The sequence below is a fragment of the Solea solea genome, chromosome 7 (assembly GCF_958295425.1).
Source record: "Solea solea chromosome 7, fSolSol10.1, whole genome shotgun sequence".
Taxonomy (NCBI): domain Eukaryota; kingdom Metazoa; phylum Chordata; class Actinopteri; order Pleuronectiformes; family Soleidae; genus Solea; species Solea solea.
Genome location: NC_081140.1, coordinates 5,985,226 through 6,008,892, shown reverse-complemented (window position 1 = coordinate 6,008,892; position 23,667 = coordinate 5,985,226). Strand labels below are relative to the sequence as shown.

At 40.4% G+C, this 23,667-nt stretch overlaps 1 protein-coding gene across 3 annotated transcripts in view; it reads left to right on the top strand.

Annotated features, from left to right (window-relative positions):
- Positions 1 to 23,667, top strand: part of bcas3 (BCAS3 microtubule associated cell migration factor) — a 317,149-nt gene that overhangs the window by 53,954 nt on the left and 239,528 nt on the right. For all 3 annotated transcript variants that reach the window (XM_058633221.1, XM_058633220.1, XM_058633222.1), the window contains exons 14-15: positions 6,032 to 6,165; positions 11,269 to 11,593. In XM_058633221.1, the coding sequence (XP_058489204.1) occupies positions 6,032 to 6,165; positions 11,269 to 11,593 (459 nt within the window). The remainder of the gene's footprint in view (positions 1 to 6,031; positions 6,166 to 11,268; positions 11,594 to 23,667) is intronic.

Below are 23,667 nucleotides of genomic sequence, written 5' to 3'. Positions count from 1 at the left end.
GTCCACACATAAATCACATTTTAATGTCCGGTGTAAAAGGGCCTTTTATTATTATTATTTTGAAATAAATCTTGATTGTGCAACTAAGAAAATCACTGAGACTGTAGAAGCCACAGTTAAGTAAATTTACCCATGCAGCTTTATAAATAAAGAAAGGAAGCTTGACTCCTGCCTCTCTTCTCACACACATAGCTCAGTTCTTTTTTTTCCCCCTTGTAATGACAATGGACAATTGGGGGCACTGTGATATCTTACCTGTGACCAGAGGCTGTGAATGTTAAAGGGATTCCATTAAACACTGGGAAATTAAAAAGAGACCATGCAAATGCAAGGAGCTTACCTCTCCAGCCTCTCTGTCTGCCCATTTGCTCACTGAGGGGATTAAGTGCTGAACATTGTCCCATATTCTTAATCAGAAGATTGTGGATGGGAGCAATTTGTTTTGGGGCTTTTTCAACGTGGCTTCAAAAGCAGCTTGGTGTTAAAGTTCTCTCTAAGCTGCTGTGAGAACATGTTTGTCTCATGTTGTGAAACCACAGACATAAAACAAAGTATTGGGATTGACTGGGCACTAAGATTAGTGGCAGTAAATTGGGGTTGTGACATTGGTGGATGAACTCAGGCAGGTGAAGTTATTGACTCTGACTTCCTTTAACATTTTTAACTTTGTTATTATGCAGCCTGTGCCATGCCTATTGGATGGCTCAAAGAAAAAAGAAAAAAAACTCTCTCCTTTCTCTTAACTCCAACAGGAATTGTGTAAATATGCAAATGCTCCATAAAACAGACTCAAATAGTGTGTTTTCCACTTTAGGTGATGAAAGAACAAGCCTGGAGCTGTGCCTTGAGAGCAGTCACGCTTTAAGAACTTGACCGCTACGGTGCCTGCCCCTTGTACATCGGCATGACTTTAAAGTCAAGTGGGTTTTGCCCTGTTAGAAAAGGTGGCATTCCAACATAGTAATATCAAACTAATTGTAGCCGCTGAACTAGGTTAGCCACACACACACACCTTTTTCATATCTATTAATATCTGAGTGCTCACAGGTGGTCCGCCTGTGAAGTGCACAGAAAAACACAACCCTTGGTTTCAGCCCACTGTACATCAAATGAACCATAAGCACCTTTCCCCTCTATTTTCCTTAGTGGTTCTCTCTGTTTTTCTTTGTAGCTTTCACCCTCCGTCTGTCCTGGAATGAAGTGTGAGGTTCACTGAATCAGGAGAATTTGGAAGACAAATGTGCAGCAGTTCATTGTCTTTTAGCTTTGGCTACTGTGTAAGCAAGAAACATCAGCAGATGTAAACATGAGTTTTTGGGTGGATGAAATCATGCACAATCTGTCTGTTATAAACATCGCATACAGCATAGATTGTGAGATTGTCTTCCTGCTCCAGCCTCTTGCAGTAGTTGTGTACATACGTGATTCCTGTGTAGTGTTTGTTACTTCTTGGTTGCTGCCATTTTCGTTTCGATCTCATGTCTAGGTCTCTTTAATTGCTTGTTTCTTGCCTCATTGGATTTGTTGTAGCAACATTGCCATATCTTTACATTTCTGTGAGTATACGGCTCTCACAAGTGATACAAATTATTTATTATTAACAACATGTGAAAATCAATTTGTTTTTTCATCATCAATATTGAAAATATACATGTAAGCTTAACCTTAACCTTTTTTATTTGTGGTATCTTATACTTTTAGGTGATAATTCAGTAAGTCAATATGGACATGGGCTCTTTTATGTGAGAGGTTGCTGACTTTGGCATGGTAGCATCTGAGTCAGTCTAATACCTACTCTGCTGCCCAGTGAATATAAAACTGCTCATAAATTAGTGTTGTGCTAGGGTGGTGGAAGTATGGTACATTCGTCCTGCCTTCAATTAGCACTTCAGCCAGTAGCACAATTTGCAGTGTCTAAGAAAATAATACATTATTTTATTATTACTACCTTTACTTGAGTAACCATAAGTATATTCTACTGTAGTTTGCAGGACAAACTTTGAAGGATTTCAAGGTGTTTTGATTTCTTGACTGAATTCAGTTACTTGACAACTTTTTTTTATTGTAAGTGTAAAATTGACTATAAATGCATATTCCCATTTTGCACACCTTACTTTGTCATTATCATTTTGATAACTGATGCGATTGCAATTTTGTGCACTTAAAGGTCCCCTGCAAATCAAACCGTGGCCTTCATATACCAGAAATAATGTCTTTCCTCTTAGATACCATAGTAAGCTCTGTTTGGTTTGTCCATTCTCAATGAAACTTGGTACCGCAAGATGGCATCCAGAAAGCAAGGCCCCTTTCTAAAGTACATATACAAGTCTTATTCTTAGAAATAATCCTCTGTATACTGTTAATGGATAGTATACACAATTTCTGCCAATAAAACCTACATAATGTTACACACTTGACCCTTAAATTACCTTTAAATTGAATTCACAACACAAACAAATAGGATTCACTTTTTGAAGCTAATGTGTTGTAGCTGTCTGATTTATTTGTACTGTATGTACGTACAGACAGACACATAGAGTTTTGTTCTGTCTTCCAAACTGGCAGCCCTGAAGACAAAGCCCTGTCTTACGATGGATAGTCTTTCATTTGTGCGTTTGGCAAATCTGCTCTGAAGTTTATGCATCCTAGTAACAGTAAAGCTATCTGAATCCCTCGAGTACTTCATCTTGTAGGCTTTATGTCTTCCACATGGTTATAATTTGACATTTTCTCGATTTTCAAAGCTTTTCTGGAGCCCAGTGTTGTTAATTAAAAAGTGGACTAGTTTTGTTGTGGCCTTTTGTGTTGCCAAGTAGGGAAATCACTGCCTTCTTTGTTGCTCTCTCCACTTCTCCCTTTGCTTTTCTCTCTCCCTCTCTCTCCCTTGTCCCATCTGACTTTGTTGAGAATAAAGCTTGCCTAGACACTTTGTAAATGAAACATCCTTCCACTATTATTGGGACTGAGCAGATGTTTTCTGTTTGGATGGTCAGAGATGGGACAGTAAACCCTGGAGCAAAGCAAAACAAAAAGATTTTTGGGCCACAGAAAAAAAAAAAACATAAAGCAAAAGCAGATATTTATGGAAATGATTATATCACTTCCCTCATGTCCCATAGAGACGCATGTCTCGCGCACATGGCAAATTAGAGGTCATCCCTTCCACTTTAGCGCATGTCTGTGTGCGTGTGCCAGTGATTTTGGTACTCAAACATCATAAATAACACTGTAACCCCTGGGACAAGGTGTTATAAATAGGACGTGTCAAACCCTTCTCCGTCCAGCCTCTGGTTTCCCCGAAACCCTTTCTTTTCACCCGCCGAGCGGCTCAGCTACTTTTTAATTTGCCGTTCCCGCAGGCTAACCAACTGACGCCTCTCGGCGAGGGCCTCTGTATTTCAACAACGCCACAAAAGCCCCAGTGCTCGGGCACTCGCACTCACAAAGCTCTCCAGCCTTTCTAAGCTGTTACTTTTTTGGAGCCCAGACTCTACCATCAGCACAAGAGAAACGCTGGCTCTGACCAGAAACCAGCGGCCAAGTCTCATCTGTCAGAAACCCCAGGGGCAAGATTCTCCAGCCACTGGATGGGCGGGGCCTGTCCAAAACAGAGAGGAGGGAGAAAAATGAAAGAAAGAGTGGGGTGCAGGGGAGAGAAGGTTTAAGAGCGAGAGGAAGCTCCCAGATAAACAGGCCGCAGCGCCTCAACTCCTAATCACCCTGCGCTTCCGTTTCCAGACTCTATAATTAGAAGGGCCCCGTCCCTTTTTTCTCCGTATTCCCAGTTGACGCAAATGCTTCTTGTGGCTTGGCACCTCATTTGGGGCGTGGGCTTTCAAGAGTTTACAGGCCCTGGGCCTTAGCTCTCTGGCTTTCTGGTCTCTCTGATACAGCATGAATAGCTAACCACTGTCTTAATGCACACTTCACTTGGCATTCTTTCCTGCTTTTCTCCCTCCACCTCTGATAATCTTCATGACCCCATAGCTCATTTTCTCTGTCCTTCCCTCATTCCACCTCTTCATCTTCTTTAAATATAACTGGTCTTCTACAGAAGCCTCAAAAACAAACAAAAAACTTTCACATCTGAATGAATGTGCAAAATTTTCTAGCACCCTTGGCTTGTTTTTTCCACATAGGGAGTGTTTTCCATCTCCTTTGCACGTGTTACTGAATCCTTTTAATCTCATGCCATTGCAACCTCCTCTCTTCACATTTGACATACCACCCAATAAAGACTGGCCACTAATTAAAACCTACTGTGGCCACCACATAAAAGATTCCATTGGGGAAAACTCAGAGGAAAATGACTAATTACTTTAATATCATTTATGTCTGGGAGTTGTCAGAAATTCAGAGGTTTGGACATATTTTCAAATCTTGCACTGTATCTGCGATGTGTTTCCAACATTTCCAGTTACCGCCTGATCTACAGATTTGTTTGTAACATCTCATCCAGAAGACTTCTGGGGATGGGCGCGGGTTGTGCTTTGAAAAGTAGGGCTGCTTTTTTTTTTCTAACTGAGCCAGTTTAGATCTGGGTTTGTTCTGGTGTGGTTTGTTGAGCATGTTGTTTATGGTGAGGGCCTATACTTTCTGGAGTTTGATGAGCTTCAAATAAAATGGGACCAAATGAATGGGCCTGTCAGTGGGGGTTACACTTGTGCTGAGCTGTGGTTCGGTGGATCTCTATGCGTGCACCCACTCACACACACCCATAACCATACGCGGATGTATGAGTACATAGATTCTCTCTTTTACAGACACTTATCATGTTGCCTGTTCTTGAAGAAGCACACGACTCAAGCCTTGCTTTTAACCAGACAGGGCTACCATGGGAGGGAAGGCTGTGTTTTATGACAGCAACAAATGATAGCTGGTTTTATTTTAATGGGCTGGTTAGTTTGTTCAAAAGGCACAATAATTCTGTCATGGCTTCTAGCTGTGTCCTGCACAGTTGATAGTGTTGGCTGCCTTCATGCAAGCTGTTGGAATGAAGTACAGTTTAAATATTTTGGTTGGCCTGACTTTGTATCGATTTAGCAGTGTATCAGCAGAAACTTCACACAGTCACTTGTTGGAGTATCTCTGATCAGCTACATTTTTATTTATTTTTTTAATCTTTGTCAAATAAAGGAGAAAAAAAAAAGATCTACTCTTTGATTTCTGCAGGAGATGTGCACTGGAGTCGAACATGACTGCAGTCTCAAACCTTTGGAACCCGCTCTATGTTTTAAACTAACTTGCTCAGTGAACTTGATATTTTGTACTTTGGTATAATTGTACATTTGCATGTGATTGTTTACAGGCTGACATTTGAAGACTGCCTATTTACTATTGCATATATCTTCTTGTAAAATGTAGGCAGTTATAGTTACAACTTTTAAGTCTAATGTTGCCCAAGATAATGCCCTGATTAAATCAGAGGCTGAGAAATCCCTAACCCCCTTGGTTACTCTGTTTCAATAAAATAGATCAATATCGTCTTTTATGACTGCCCCTTGAATTTCAATGTCTCTTAATCTGTTTTCACCCAGTTTGTAAAGAAGAATTATGGACTTAATTTAAAAGGACACTGGAGTCCTCAAATGCCAGTTAGGTTGATTAGTCAAGACAACTCATCTCAAAAAAGGTTGAAAGTCACTTTAGCCTTCATAGTGATTTGACATTTTTCAGTCAAATTTTTCAGACGGTTATCTTCAAGTGCTGCTTATCTATTCATTTAGATTGTTCACATGAGGGACACTACACACTGACAAATCTACTGGAGTTCATTAAAAGGCAGATTTTATTTGTTGCTCATAAAACACACTATAATGATAATAAAATATAGTTGGGGAAAAATAGGCGGTTTAATCCAAATGACATTAGATATGGCAGCAGTTGGTCCTTTTTGGAGAAAAGAAAATGAAGCATAAAATTACAAAAAACATGTCATAAGTAAGGAAAATACATTTGAAAGTTGAAACTACACATAAAACACTGGATTCATAGTACAATAAAACAATGACTGTTTGTCTCTTCTTTGTAGGAATGCTGCTGGTCACTGCTGACACGTTGGGCCATGATTTTCACGTCTTCCAGATCCTTACACACCCATGGGCGTCCTCACAGAGTGCTGTTCACCATCTCTACACTTTGCATCGTGGGGAAACTGAGGCTAAGGTTTGAAACGCAAACACACACCTGATTCAAGTCAAACTATCTTATCATTATCTTATTATCATATTGAGATTCTTTGCATTTGAGATCAGAACAACAGCTGGAATCTTTCACAGAACACATCAACAGTACAGACATTGACATTAAAGTCACCCGTGATGATGTTAGAGGTATGGTCTTCCTGGATTGTGCACTAGACACTGGAGAAGACCTACAGATGAAGAACATCAAAAAAGCAAGAAAACGGCAATAAACAGAACAAACCTGTTATTTTGTGTATCGCTTGGTAACATTTTCAACAAACACCACATCCCGGTACACTTTAAACCCTGCAACACTTTCAGACGGAAACTCATGCACCCAAAGGACATAACTTCAAGGCAAACACAGAGCAATGTGGTTTATGTAGTGCATTGTAATGCTCATCAGGACAACACTCAGCTGTGCACTTTAGTCTGAAGAACAAAGGACACTCTTATGATGACGAGAATTTACGCATATCGGCAATGTAAGGCAGGTGGTTTGCAAGAAAATGTAATCAAGCCATTTACATTAACCTGGAAACCATCACTCAACTCTAACAATAAACCCAACTATCCGTCACCTACAATGCTGTCCTGAGCTCTCTTTCAAAAAGGATCAACACCCACAGAACAAATAGCATGAGCTCCAACACACACAATAGCAGACGGTGTCTCTCAGGTGACCCAAAAGACCCACTTTCACATCTTGACTTGGGTAAAACTAACAACCTGAGAATGGCTCAGGGGTGAATGACCCGCATTTCTTTTAACTCAACAACTTTCTAGACAGGTAACCAGCCGACATAAGGCCAAATACCTCGATTTTCCACCAGTAAGTCAGAACTGAAGAAGATTCTTGAATGAGAGGTGAAACATCTTCAACTTAACTCAAGCAAGTCACAACGGTGGCATGCATAAACCTTGCCGTTTGACATGCTTACTCAGCAAAACTACTTCAGGCCTTGTTCAGTTCAGGTTTATTGACTGGATGCACACACACACACACACACACACACACACACACACACACACACACCCAGCCTGCCAGCCTGTAGTTAATGTATGACCAAACGGCAGGTCCGCTGACCGGCTGCACACTGAGCCTGCTTTGATCCAACCTGTTGTAAACAGTGAATGCTGGCCTTAGCCTAGTGCTTGGGCCAGAGGTTATCAACACACACACACCCACACACACACACACACACTGTAGAGTGATAAAGTCTTCTGTGAGGTGGGTGGAGAGACGCTTTATCTGTCTCCAGTAACCAAACATGCGGCTGGCTGTCAGTGACCCGAGGCCAGGTAAACAGACTTCCAGCTGATAACAGCTGTAAGGGGCTGAATGAGGACCAGACCATGGATGACTGTGGTCAAACTGGAGAATACTAGTCTCAGGGGTTACAAGGATGACACTTTGTTGCTGCTAAACTTTGCAGCCGTGCACCATCGGGTGTGATTCCACTGATCGGGGTTTATCAAGGCCAGCTGTAGCAGTGTGATTGTACTGTGCACTTGCATAACCCAAAGCTTTAGGCTTTCTGTGAAAAGTGCATTCGTTCAAGTTTCATGTGGATGAGAAACCCATGTTTACTTTAGGAGAGGAAACTGTATTCTACAAAAAGGAACTTTTTGACTTGGATCACTTTTGTTTCTGCAGTTAAATAAAACTGATAAATACTCACCTAATAAAAATCCATGGACAACAGATGTAAAATAGCCATTTTGGCTAATTCTGGCACATTTACATTGTATGTTTATTAATGTGCACTGTCCATGTCAAATAAACCATAAATAAATAAATAACATGTGTTAACATCACAACAAAAAATCCATCTGAGGATGTCCTTAGAAACTCAGAAGTCTCCGGGCAGCTGCCAGCATATTACGTGCACATCGGTGGTTAGTTTGCCACTTACAGTGTTGGCGATGTCAACAAATTCCTCTGGGCAGGTCTCAGCAATTAGTCGCACATCTGTTTTTTTGACAGTCAAGGCAAAGGATCGCAACTTCCAGTCATTGTCGATAAATTGTGCCATGACACCCAGGTAGCTTTTGTTTTATCGATGGTTCCTTGGCTCACCTTCTTAAAATAAAACTCTCCGCCCAACAATCCCTCGCCTCTCTCCATCTTCAGCCACCATCTCCCAGTCTCTCCTATCTGACTGACTGTAGGCAAGTGACTGTTCCGCACGGATACACGGTCAGCACACCAGAAGTAAACAAACTCGCGGTAACTGCTTTAATTTATTTTATCATGTCAATATCGGCTGTGTTAATTGCAGCCCTAGTAATTATTTAACATTTCAATTGTATTGTTATTATTTATTATATCATAGATTGACCTAAGTCAATTCTGCATTAGGGCAGTTGTCTGGCAAATATGAAGTAAAGCATTAAACCCTCACCCAACTTAAATCTTATTAATCCCCATAGGGAAATTATTATTTCTCTGCATTTGACCCATCCTAGAATTAGGAGCAGTGGGCAGCCATACTGAGTTGCGCCCGGGGAGCAATTGTACCCCAGCCCCAACCCTAACTTACCCTCATATTGAGACATCATTCTTGCACTGCAGAGACTTGAGGTGTTAGCTCCTGTCTCTCTGTCACATTATTTGGATTCCTTCACAGGTTATCAGAAGTTGTGCACAGAGCTGCTTGATTTGCTTAATCAGGTGTCAAATAAAAAGTTAGAAGCATTAAACATGCCATTTTGACATCACCCAGACTGTCAAGGATGTCATCAACAACACCATGGACAGAAGGAATGTGCTGCCTCCACATCAACACATGGCTGTGACTGAACATTCCACCTTTTAAAGATAACAGGTTGCTACTGTTTTATATCTGCGTGTTTGTTAAATCGCAACCATCCTTCAGGTAACCCCCCCCCCCACCCCTTACCTGATAAAATAAATTTGACACTGAAGTCAAGGCACCCATTTACAGTCAGAGCTCTGACAGGACTATTATGACCAATTACGAAACTACACAAAGTAGCTCTTTCTCATCTCTGAGCCATCCCTAATCTGCCACTGCAGAGGTCAGGCCTCTTCTTTCACTCATCTTTGTGAAGTAAAGTAACCGTCTGGTATGCTGAGGATACCCCATTAACTGTCATTGCTGGGAACAATTACCTAGTCTGACCTGGCAATAGATTAGAAAGGCTTGCAGGTACAGAGCTTTCTGTCTGACTGGATGACTCAAGTTAGACATTCCTCAACTTTCTCCTGGACCTTTCATTTTCCTCCTATCCCGTCCACCTTCTCCAGCCTTTTTTTATGTTGAAAGATGGATGCTGTTTCAGCACACTATCACCTCATCAGAATGTCACCTCACTCCTTTGTCCTGATTTTTTTTTCTTTTTTTTTTTCTCTCCTACACTCCTTTGCTTGTGGTGTCTTTTGCAGCCTATCTGTCTGGTTTCCTGCATGTCTGACATGCCCAGGGAGATTTTATCTGCTCAAGTGTCTGCTCCCTAAGAGTCAGTCACTATTTGAAGAGGACTAACAAAGGAGGCCAGTAACTCTGAAGTTTTTCTTAGTCATCTATTTTGCCACCAAACCAGCTCATATCCCATTGTCACCTTAGCTAATAGCTGTTGTTAGATGCTCTCACACTAATTAGTGTTTGTCATGCAGTCAGAATGATGTATTTATCTGTGGCAAACATTGAACCCAGGTCTTGCTAATGTTACCTCACAGACTGGCGTTAGCTCATTCAGTGTGTGAATCCACAATGAATGTATTGACAAGGCAGTCACATTATAATTACAGAATGATCTTTGTTGGATCAACATTTCCTGCACAGATGTATTAACAAACTTTTATTGTAGATTAATAGTGGCCATACAGTGGTTTAGTGTCTGTTGCCTTACAAACTTCCGGTTGGAATCCTGGTTTGACAGAGGGCCTTTCTGTGTGGAGATTGCATGTTGTCCCTGTGTGCGTATGGGTTATCTCTACTCCAGTTTCCTGCCACAGTCCAAAAACATACAAAGGTTAATTGGACATTCTAAAATTGGACGTAGGTGTGAACAATGAGCCACTCGGGGGTGGAGTGGCTCAGTGCCATGCTATGTTAAGACCGGTACCCTGTGTGTGAAAGACATCATGGTCGCAGTGGTGGCAAGATTGATTGACTGATTGTACTCAATTCCATCGTAAGTCGATTTGGATGAAAGCATCTGCTAAATGACATGTAATGTAATGAATATGAGTGTATGGTTTTTCATTTCTCTATGTTGGCCCTGCGATGGACTGGCGACCTGTCCAGGGTTCTCCCTTACCTAACCCTAACCCTAACCTCTTTCTGATAGCGAGTCACCATTGAATGTATATGTAATAACCTCTTGACCCATAAACACACAGAAAAAGACCATCAGAACCAACTGCCGTTAAGTCTTGTTTTGAAGTAGTGAACCCATTTTCTATTTAAAACTTATTTTGTAGTTTCATGTATTTCCATGGCATTATCCATCCATCATGGATAATGCCACTTTATCCTCCACATGAGGGCTGCGGGGCTGCTGTTGACAATCCCACCTGACAAAGGGCGAAAGGCAGGGTACAGCCTGGACAGGTCGACAGTCCATCGAAGGGCCAACATAGAGAAATGAACACACTCCTGTACCTACAGGCAATGTTGTCCAATTAACCTCTGAATATCAGACAAATTAATACAACATTTACCACTTACCCTGCTGTGGAAATGTTCATAGTAGTGTATTTGCATTAATACAGTATATAAAACAGTATACTGTATCATAGCATGGCAAATTATACTTCAATTAAAGCTGCTGTCAGCAATTATGTCTTTGTTCAAGACTAAGAGACCCTAAGCAAACATTGTAAAGCAATTTGACCCTGTTTAAATAAAGGTTTTCATTGACAGCAGCTTTGATGAGGGGTTAGTCTTGGTGTCATTAACCAGGGCTTAAATGAAATAATGTTGGCTTGAGCTATTTGGGAACCACTAGCCTGAAATTAAATGAATAGTCAATGGTGACAAAATTCTCTGTTTTATCCTCCAACTGTCACCGGTCTCTGTCCCCTGACCTCTGTACCTTTTCTGTTCCCATCCAGGTCCAGGACATGTGTTTCAGCCAAGATAGTCGCTGGGTAGCAATCAGCACCCTGCGCGGCACCACCCATGTCTTTCCCATCAACTCTTACGGCGGTGCACCCTGTGCACGCACACACATGTCCCCGAGGGTTGTCAACAGGATGTCTCGCTTTCAAAAGAGTGCCGGCCTGGAGGAGATTGAGCAGGAGCTGAACAGGGCGGCTGCATCAGGAGGAGGAGGCATAGGAGGAGGTGTTTGCATTCTGGGCGGAGGAGGAGGCATTGGGGGCCGCTGTAGTCCCATACCAGGCCTGTCCAGCAGCCCCTCTGGGTCTCCACTGCATGGTGAGGAGCAATGAGGGAGGGGATGGATGGGCTGATGTTTCCTATTTGTGCCTCCAAAATAGCAATTCCGACAGACACGTAGTTGCTGTCAACATGCAGGAAGCTAAATCTATTTGAAGGCATTTTATCACAAGTTAATACATTCCTGATTTTACCCATTTTCCCAAACTAGCTATGGTGGACCAAGACTTTAACTTTTGCAATAATGCATTTCAATACAAGTGTGTTAAATCTGTCTTCAGCAATGTCATCTTCTGGCAGACCTTTCGCCAAAGTCCTGTTCAATGCTTCCATTAGTATTAACCTCTTTCATACATCACCATCATTTAAAATGTTTGTGTGTTAACTGATAAATAGCCCAGCCTCACAAACGGAGAGGACCAGCTCTTTGTTGAGCTCTGGTTCCTGATCCTGCGCCTAAATGTCTTCAAATTTCACATACAACCTTTGCTAAATGTTATGTTTTTATTTCATAGTTTAGTGTACTTTATTTGGGCCACTGAAACTGCGTTTTTGCACGTTTATCTGTATCTCATACGTGAGTGTTGTTTCATTGAGATGTTTGACTAGGAAACTGGCCGTAGACGTTCTGGATAATATCCTGAACATTTGTGTGTTCACATACAACTGTTGGCACCAGATTCCAGATGCACTTATAGCTGTTGCAATATAGAGCTACTTAATAGCTATTTATTAACTTGAGTATTTCACTGGCAGCAACTTCAACTTTGATTGCTCGTAATGAAATAAAAAATAACGTTTTATATAATTAGTTATTCACAGATGCAAATTGATGTATTGCTTCTAGATGAGTGAGATTCTTAATACATCCAAACTAGATTACAGATCCCCCATATCTGTATTTTATAAAATCTGTAAGCTGTGATTTAAAGCAGTTACTGTGAGTAAAGCTTCTGTAGCTCTGTGGGGTCTTTATCAGAACATAATAGTCAGAGATGTTTACTAGAATCCAGTAATACAAGGAATATTTTAAAATTAGTTTTACACAATAATGTCTGATTAATGCCTGGTCATGTACGTATGTGGACAGGTGAAGCTCACCATTCACACAGCACATGTTAAGATGCATCTAAAGCCCTTGGGTATATCCTATGTGACGAATTATATTATTATTACTATTTTTGTACCTAAATAAATATATATATATATGTACATATATACATTTGCTGAAAGCATGTGCACACAGACACACACATACTCACTTTCCATGGACTGGTCATCTCTGTAGCCCTTTTCCAGGGATTCTGATCTGTGTGCCACAACCTTGTGTGCCTTGTTTGTCAAACATCATTGCAGGCAGCTCACACTGTCCTGAGTTGGTACAGACACACTCTGGTAAACACACACTCTGTGTGAGCTGCACTGCTTGACCCCAGAGGTGTCACTCAGTGTAAAATATCACAGTTCTCATTATTCATGCGTTTCCAGGAAATATTGCTCAGCTTTATTAGGTTTACTTCAGCGCGAGGGCAAGGGTGAGAACACGATAAACTCTTCAGAGAACCAACATGATTGGGAATTGGGTAATTTTACATATTATAGTAAAACATGTTCTTTTAAATTCTGTACAGTTTACTGGAGTGGAAACCAGATCTGTAAAATAAACGGTCACAATGAATATTTTCAGGACATGGGTGTATCATGAAAAGTCATTGACTTCTATCGTTGATGTTATGAATGCAGCATTTTAAGTTTACCTTTGTTTACCTTTTTTGGCTCGTGTCAAAACCACTTCTTACTGTGTCAGTTTCTTGCCACTGAGGCTTAAAAGCCTTTTAATGATCAACCCTCTGATTTGGTTATATTTAAAAACTTTCTGTTATTATTTCTTGTTTCATTTGATCAAATCACCTGCAATACTAATTTAAACATGTAGTTTAATCTTTAGAGCCTCATTTTATTGCTACGTGTCATGCATCTGTATAGAGCGCGATCACATTCTGCTATGGTTCCTGTAAAGTAACTATTGTCATCGCCTCATTTATACATAGACCCCTATGCAGATGTCCTGTTCTGCCAAAAAAATCTGTGGCCATGCGTGCCATATAATGTCGACCGTGCATGCTCCGTGTAGAATGATTTACTGGACTGCAATAAATCAGGTACACATACGTCTTCAGACATGTAACATGGAAAGCATTTATCAATCCTGATTGTGTTCATTGAGATCCTTCGCCTCAGAATCAAGTGTAAACTGTGAAGCACAGAAACAAAGTACATTTTTCACTCCACCTCTTTCTGCCTACTTTATAGGATATTGCTATTATTGCAAGATAAAATAACCAAAATAGGAAACTTTATTTGTATCACTACCTCTCCTTTTATATGTTCATACTGTGGCCACTCCTGCCTCCGCCTAAACGTAGTAGCGTCTTCGTATCGGCACAAATAAGTGACAAAATGGTGTGGTCAAGGTCAAGTTATGTTGTTATTTGCCTGCCCAAGAATTTGTACTGTCCTATCAACACACTCTCTCTGTTGCAGAATGGCACCCCGCTTCCTGTTTCCTTCCTGTCTTCCTTGTCTAGACCCAAACCCCTCTGTAACCCCAACATAAACACACACACACACACACACAGCACACAGAGCGAGTGAAGAATTGGCTATCAAACATTAAAAGGACGCCTGACTTTGGAGAGTCACCGCTCTGTGATGAGAGACGGAGAGGGACAGGTACATCAAAGTAGTAGTGGAGGTGAAAGTGAGGGAGCAAAGTAATGAGGTGCAATTGAGAAAAATGAAGGAGAGATAGAGCAGAGGTGAGGGGTGACGGTGGGTTGCACAGTGAGGGAAAGATAAGTTTGTAGTAGCAGCGCTGAAAGCCGGGGTCTCTGGGAGCGCGGTCGTAAATCACACTTTTGTTTCAAAGGAGAGCATTAGGGCCACCTGTCAACAATTAGTCCTCACAGTGATACCTTTCTGTGTGTGTGTGTGTGTGTGTGTGTGTATCTATACACGTAAGTAGATAAACCTTTGACACAATTTCTTCAGTAAAATATGAAAAAGGAGCAGATTTAAAATCAACAATCACCTCTATACTATAGTGAGGAGTTGTTTTGACTGTTCAGGAGAAAATTGAAGGTTTTCATAACTCTTAATATTTTACAGTTTATAATAAAGTCCACAGGAAATTGAAGTCAGGCTTCACACTGCTTTCACTAAGGTGTTAATCCGTACCATATGGACACAGCCTCACCTTTTGATAACATGTCCTCTACTGTGTGAACTATGAGGCAGAGTTCACTTTTGTTTACTTATAACGTTACTGCCTCATGTACAAGACATTCTCACATCTGACACTTTAAAGGTTCAGTATGTTACACTGATCTTCCCTTGTTTTGTAACATGAGAAACTGCGTCTATGGTTGGAGACTAATATCACATCAGTCATGTTTCTGAAAGCACCAGCACTTGTAAATCACACTATAAACAGGCCCCTGCTATGAAAACAAGCAAAAATAACATACAATTTAGATTCTGTGTGTCATGTTTTAAGGTGTAACAGATCATTGTATTATATATAAAAAAAGGTTAATATCATGCATATGCTGTGACTTTTTATATGATAAAACACATTTAAAAACAAACAGAAACATATTTAAACCAGGCCTTACAGAGACCCAGGGTGCAGCAGTTTGAGAGATTTGGGCAATATGACTATCCTGAAAACAAACCGCTTCAGAACACTGATCTGTAACTTTATTCATTTCATGTCCCCAAAAACAAAAGCACCACAGCAAAATATGTCCTCCATGAAGGTTTCAAAGGAATAGTACAGCATTTTGAAGTGGGGTTGTATGAGATTCTTACACTTCATCAGTGTCTTATAAACAAGTGACTGCACAGGGTGTATGCTATGTTCACTCAGACAAGCTTTTCCAACAGAACATTGGACCACCTACTCCCCACACCGAACACCATTGAGATCTAGACCAGTTTAATATCATGGCACACAGGAGTTGTTGATCCACTGCTGCCTCCATCAGTAACTTCAAATGCATTATACTGTGACTTCAGTGCCTGAAATTATTTGTTCGGTTTAATCCAAGTAACACACATTTGCCAAATGAGGCACTAGGACACCAGCAACTTCTATTTCTCCCACAAGCTAAACATGCACAGAAAAAGGCTGTTTGAAAGTGAGATTAGGCTTCAAACATATTATTTAGAGACAGTGTTTAGAGACATAACTGGCGTCCCTGTTGGCAGCAATTGTATCACTGATTGTATGCCTGCCTGTCTCATGCTGTGTCTCAGCACACGGAGCACATAGAGTGCAGTCAGTTGTATGTAAGACACTGATTACGTGTGAGAACAGAACAACAGAAAGTCTGAACCAGCCACTTTTGTGATTTATTGCATGATTGTAGTGTTATAGTTTATTAGCTAACCTTACTTCATACAATAAACAGTATTTAATTAATCCAAAAATATTAAAGTTCCTCACAGGTGAATTTGCACAGTATTGCATCAAGCTCTTAAACCTTGTGTTTTCATAACACGTGAGGTTATTACACCCACCTCTTTGTCAGAGAAGTAACCACCTCTCTCCGGGTGTAAGGGCACAGACATTCTCTTCTGCTTTCCTAAATCTACCACTGCTAAGCTTAAGTCTGTGGTAAAGCAATGAGTTCAACACAAAGTAAATCCTTTGAGGCTGATTACTTAAATTTCAAGGAGTTCGCCATTATAATTTTGAGTTATACGATCCCTTTGTAATTGATTCGATGAAAACCTCTTCAGACCAGCTGAGGGTTGATGTCTGGGACATCATGGACAGAAGTCCAGGTGCATTTAAAAATATATACACTCAATTTTCAACACAGTTATATAATTTCCTCCCTGAGCATTATTCTGGATATCACATTTCTTTTTAAGGCTTTTCCACAAATATTAGTATAACATACAACACATACAGCATTGTCTTGCATACCGTATGCATTTGCTGCAGTGTAGTCCTTCTCTGTCAATATTTGTCAGGTTATTATAAGACATTTAGTATCTGCTGTCATAAAGTTTATTTTCAGGTTTGTTTCTCATTAAAAGTTTGTCAAATGTTTTGAAAATAAACCAACAACAATTCAAGTATTCAAACAGTACTGAAAAAAGCAAGACGCATAGTGCATCCAGTAATAAATCAGTCTTGTCAGACAAAATCTTGCACCAAAACAAGATGATTCTCACCCTCAAGTGCAGGCCTATATTTATATGGTGCAAGAGCACCAAAAAGCACACAACACAGTGGGTCATTAACAGTTCACCAGTGAGATCTCTGTGGGCTAAGGTCATGTAGGTCTCCTGGTGTCTGTTATTTGGATGATAAATTGGCTCCAGCGCATCCTGCCACATGTAAATTTAGAAACACAGCAACCCTCCACGACTACCGCTGCCACCAGCGTTGATAAAAACTCCATAATTTGAGCAGTTTTCACCGGATGCAAACACGTTTGAGTCACATTTGCTTTTGTGTCTGCCTTCCGCCTGTTTTTGCAAGCCGGGTGTGAATCTTGGGCAGTGGGGGTGGTTTTTTTCTGACGCTGGCAGAAAGCAGCAGGGTGAGGCAAGCCGGGGGCCGGGCCACCTAGCCACAACAGCTGCTCTGTGATTGTCACCCGTGAGGACAGCATTGATTTTTGGGAAGGAACTGCAGAAAAGTACACATCCTTCTCAAAGCTGCCAGCCCAGGCCGCCGGCACACCTAAAAATAGAGGCTGCAATTGGCCGTCTTCTTGTCACTGTTAAAATCTGCAATGGCTATTTGTGTCCATGTATACAGTACATTTTCTCTCCCAACTTTTTTTTTCAAAGCCTTTTCCACTGTGTGATCAATGTATTGTGATTTGAGGTGATGACCCATAATGTGAACGTCCCACGTTGTAAAACGCGGTTTGTCTGCGGCCCAGTGCATACAAGGCTAAATTAGTGAGTGCAGTTTCTCTGCACAGGACAGAGGTTATTGAGGCTATAGCAGCCATATGGCAGCCACTGTAGAGTTTTATTATTCAGATGTTTTTTCACATCTGACCGCGGCACTTTGTAATGCTCTGCAAACAGGTTTTGAGCGACTTGATGATAATAATTTAAAAACCATCTTTGATCCTTCACTTGACCTGGGTTCATGTTTCTTTGTGGTGGCCTGCACTTTGGCCTCCGGTGCCGGAGTTAGATCTCAGGCTTTTATCTGCTGATGCAACATTGTCCCTTAAAGATGCCATTCCCATACAGCTTCACTGCCCTCAGTTACATTTTTGTGAGACACATTTTCTGAACCAAATTTTTGTTACTCATTTACGTGTCTACCGCTTGTGGCACTTTTGGTTGGAGTGAGGAAATAAAGGTGACGATGACCATTTCTGTGGTTAAGTTTAGGCAAAAAAAGCACTTAGATTTGGCTAGGAAAAGATTAGGGTTGGGTTTCATTTGGGTTTTTCTGATATTGGTGCTGAATTGCTAATTTCTATATAGTGCCACTACTTGATTAGTGGCTGAAGCAGTGCTTTTGAAAGCACTTTGGATATATAACTATACATTTACACAACAAATTCACACAATTAACAAGACCTAAATGAGTTTGCCTCCTTTGAATTCAGAAGTAGTGGAGACCTGTAGGCTCATGGACAGACAGTGGGACATAGTTTGCAGAGTTAACACAGAGTGGGTCATGCACTTGCACAATTTTGTGTCAAGCTACAAAGAGAACAATGTGTTGTGGATGAAGAAGCTGCTTGTACTTTAGCAATGGCTCAGGTGTCGTGACTGTGTTGGGTTGTATAGGAACCTGTCCCATATTGACACAAAGTTACTATAGCACACCAAGGTGTCCTCATCATTATATGGAAGCATGCCCCAGTGTGAAAAGAGCAGGAGCTTCTTATAATAGCAGTAAAACATGCTGTATCACAGGATTGAAACACAGTCAGATGTCCTCATAATTGCATTAAAACACACTGTTGTGACATTTTGTCCTCAAAGTGTGGTCAGAAAACATTTTCTGTTGTTCGGCAGATATCTTGCTTCCTTTCTCCACTCCATCTCAGTGTGAGCATTTTGCCTCAGATACATGTGATCTAAGTCACTGTTGTGATTCATCAAAAGCAAAATTGAGAAATATGGGAGAATATGAGTTCCCTATGAAACACAGTTTGAGAACTCAGTCACTTTGTGTGGGACTGCGTTGGCAGATTTGTGACGAGTTTTTATCTTTATTTAGTTCTTGTCTCTGACACCTTTACCACAGTTTGGACATTTGGCCCCGTCTGTCCCATGTGACGTTTTTCAACATGCCGCTTGTGTGTACACACAGCACTGCTCATACATTTCCCAACTGTAAAACATCAACACGAGGCTATTAGTCAGTGCAACAGATTTGTTTCCTCACCGAGCAGAAGCCCTGGTGGTCCGATCATGGGGCCATCTGGGCCTTGGCGCTGGTTCAGAGAGAGAGGGGGCGGCAGAAAACAAGGTGTGACGGGAAACTGTTAATTCACATGTTGATAAAGGGACACTTCCTTTCTGCTATTAGAGGCTGACGGTTTGCTTATTTGGGTTTGGACTTTTGTTTTATCTCGCCTCCCCCCTCCCCCCAGTGCTCCCCTTCGTCAGTCATCGTCCTGTGGTGAAAAACACCAATGCTGTGCTCAGGCCGATGCCAAGGAAACATTACCTCATAACTGCTGGCGTGTGACACGTATGTACACGGCCTCGCAGTGACCCTGTTTTTGACAATGCAGTTACTGTAAGTTAAACAGTTAAAGAGTGCAGTCTGGGTTGTTGAAATCTCTGTTCCACACAGATAGTCAATGGATTTAACACAGCGGGTTAGCGTGTTTTAATTTCACGAATGTATAAACAATTTAAAACAGTCATCTATCTCAGATGACTTGTCCATATTTCAGTCATCATGAGGAGCTGTCTGCCATAGATTAGTGTGTCCAGAGTGAGCTCAGCAGCATTTATGAACCTCTAACCCCAAACACAGACTGTGTTTTTAATATTAACTTTTTTATGCCTTGATGCACATTTCATGACCTTTATCGGATGAAGTTTCTCCAGTTGTAGTGGAAATATAGTTGTTTTAATGTTTCCTATCCAGAACTTCATATCAAAGGGTCATTCGTTTTCCAAGTTCTGTGATTTCAGTTTTGTAAATGTGGTTAGGTTCTGTATTCTTTGCTCTTCTGTGACCCTAAATGAAATACTTAGGATTTTTTGGACAAAACAAGACATGAGGACGTTGTAATTGTGGACCAAACCACTAATTGATTCATCAAGAAAACATATGACACAAGAATCAATGATGGAAATAATTGTCATTTGGACTAATCCAGTAAATTCAATACTACAATGGCTGCGGGGTCGACAAAACACTCTGAGCTTTAATGCATTCATTCTCAGTGGGTATTAATGTTGTACATAACTCAGCTCATGTTCACACAGCTTTAGTTCTCTTTAAAATAAAAGCTACGTGGCAGATTATGATGACCACGCATGATGGTCTGGCTTACCCAGGGACCAACATTATCTTTTTGACCTTGTCCTTTGTCTTAACACGTGTCCATACACACGCACACAAAAGCGCAGCGTTCTTCAGACATACAGTATATCAGTGCTCGTGTGTCTCGGTGAGAAGCTTCAGATAAACATGAAATGTCAAAGAATTGATGGGATATAATTTAACTAGGAATTAGAAAAAAAGAGAGTATATAGTTTATGGTTATTGTGCATTAAAAACATGATGGTTGTTTTCCCCTCTGTGTGTCTTAGTACCGGACTTGTCCTCCATGTGGTGCTGTGTGGTCAGGATTGTCAGCGGTATTGAAGAGGGAGGAGCTGAGCACAGAGAGAGAGAGAGAGCGAGGGGGGGAGCACTTGTAAGGCTTGAGCTGTGTGAGGGTTTTGCCCTGATACAAATCTAACAACAGAGAAAGAGCGGGGTAATTTCTCCAACTTTTTTATGAATGGTCACTTCCTCCACCTAAAACAACTTGCAGCCCTCGCACTGAATATTTCTCTTTTTTTTCTCTCTCTCTCTCTCTGTTTTTAAAGAGGCAGTTTGAAAACTTCTTTTGGATGTCGAGACCCCTTAGTCATAATCTTTCTCTCTCTCTCTCTCTCTGGCGTTCTTTCCTTTTTTGGTATTCATTTAGAAGATAGCGAAGAAAGTGAAAAGCATAAAAAAAACATTTGTTTTATTAGCATTTTTCAAAAGACAATTATTTTTTATAACCTTGAATAGTGATTGTTCTAATAATTATATTTTATCCAGAGACACATTCGAATACTAATTTATGTATCTCAGTCATTTAACCTACAAATGGCAAATCACTTTTGAAAGAAGCAGATGTTTTTACACAGTGCTTTTTTATTTACCTGCCGTATAGTCGGGAGGATTGGAGTATGTTCATTACACTGTACATGTGCTTTAACAGTTGCTTGCCATCAAAGGTAAGCCTGTGTTGGCGGCTTGTTTTTATTTCCTTCGGTAGGCTTCTCCCTGCGGTCGGCGGAGGAGCCAGAGCCCAGCGCGGCTTGTGTCAGTAAACGGAGAGCTCAGCGCAAAAACCACACTGCAATCGAACAAGCTGTTTACCCTGAGAATTAGCCTTCCCCTCTACTTTTAGGGCTTTTAAAGCAACCAAAAATATACAGTGCAAGGAATATGTATCTTGGCTGGCACTGGCTCTCCGACACAGGCCTCTGTCCTTTTTATACAGGACCCTAATAACTCAATCTGCACAACCACTAAACCCTCTTAACACCGGGTGCTCGCCACTGCACTCATCATTATTTGATTTGCTAAATTGTAAGGTAGAGATAAAGAACTAAAGCTGGCTTGCCATTACACACAGACACACTTGTGGCTTCCAAGCTTATTGCCTGCCATGTGAAAAGTGTACACTCTGAAAAGCCAAAGCCTTCTATTGTCACACAATCAATGGGCTTTACATCCCGCCTTTGTGCTCTGCCACGTGTGGCTCTGCCCTTGTACATTTTTGTTTTCCTCCGGTTTTACTTACATTTAGGTTTTTGTTTCTGTGTTTCTGAAGAAATGTCCACCTCGTTGAACACTCGCTGGCAAGTTATGCGTTAAAATATATAATATAGATTAAATGGAATACAGGTATTGCCACAGTTTATATTTTCTACTTTACTCTTACTGATCTGTTTCACCAAAACAATTGTAAAATAGCACTTAAATATGTAGATATGCCATTCATTTTCTGTTGTATTTAATTCCCTCCCTGTTGCTCAAGTGTGTCTGAGAAACACATGATCTCACATTGAGATAATCTCAACCAAATGTGATTATAAATATACATTTATATTCCATGAATTAAGTTGTGGATAAATGTTTGATATTTCTAGGAAGGGCAGGTAACCAAAGAATTAAAGCTCAAAACACTTGAGCGTGACACAGCAGCAGTAAGCTCACTCTGCGACCTTCCCAGAGAAACCCTGTCCATTTCCTGTTTACTCAGATCACGTCTAAGTGTTTTTGACGTGTGATTTATTTAGACGGGGATGCTGTCAAAACTCCGCCGGCTAAATTCGGATCAAAGCGTCCTCGTCGTCGTTACCAGTTTCTCAGATGGTGCGTCTGTCTCAGCGGCATGTAACTGTGCTGTTACTCAATCAGCATTAGATCAGGGTCATTTTAAAATGGAGGAATCTAATTAAGACTGTGTGTGTGTGTGTGTGCGTGTGTGTATATACTTGTATTTGTTACCTCTTTAGGAGCTCTCCTGGCATAAACACTGGTCCTAATGAGGCAGAACCTCGTTTTCTGAGGAACTGGTTAAGTGTAGGGCTATTTGAATTTTGCTTAGCTTAAGGTTAGGGTTAACTGGTTATGATTGGAGTCCTTAGTTGTGCAAACGTGGTTGTGTTACACATGACGGCTGTGGATTTACACCATTTGTTGTTATTATAATATTATGATGCTGAAGGAAATGTTGAACGTCACATTAACTTAATGATATATGTCCACTCTCTCTCTCTTTCTCTCTTTGTCTCGGTCTCTCCCTGCCTGTCTGTCTCTCTCTCTCTGTCTCTCTCTCATTGTTTCCTCTGCTTCGTACCATAGCGTATTAAAAGCAGTACCAGTCAGATACAGCAGCCTGACGGCAGATGCAGCCTCCTCTAGGCTCGGAAGGCTTCATTTTCACCTTTAGCTTCAAACACACTCTCATATCATATTATATTATAATATATAATATTATAATATATTATATTGTATTATATTATACTATTATATATTATATTATACTATTATATATTATATTATACTCTAATTGACACTCTAAAAAAGAAAAAAGTGATTTTTAAATTTAAGTGTGGCTCAAAATGTTTTTTTCAGTTAAAATATACACTCAATTTCCTGGTGTTTACAAGTGTAATAACTTATCGTTTTATCACCGTCTGTGTCTGCTTAAAATGTCAACCTAATAATAATTGTAAATGTTTCCTGGCTATATTACCGTGTGAAGATTATGATAACATGTAGCGACTTGTTGTAATTGTAGTAACTAATTGCATTTTTTTTTGTGTTATTCTTTGACATCTGGTTTCTATATAAAATAATCCAAATTAATGTTCATACCACTCTGATTCATGCAGTGGTGAGCCTGACACCTTTATTTATTATCTACTTATGTTGCTTTGATTTGTCTCATAACAGAAAGAAGCGTTACTGTATGCATTTGGTCATACAATTTAAATTTAAAGCCATTATTAATTAGACACATGATGGAAATGAAAATCTTAAAATATTTTTTATTACATAATAATATCATCTATTAAAAAATGTGATGCAAAACAAATATTTTTGTAACCGGATATTTTAGACAACTTGATAAATGTATTTATTTTTCGTTCAAAATAATAACTCAATCTAAGACATTGTTTTTCTCTCATCATCCATTTTTTTATTAGAAAAGAGGTGTGGGAAAAAAACCCAAGCTCATATTCTTACTTTATTTGGCCTGTGTCACTTTTCGTCAGTATCTAACACATTTTATATTTTTATATTCTGATTTTTAAATAGTCCATTTTAA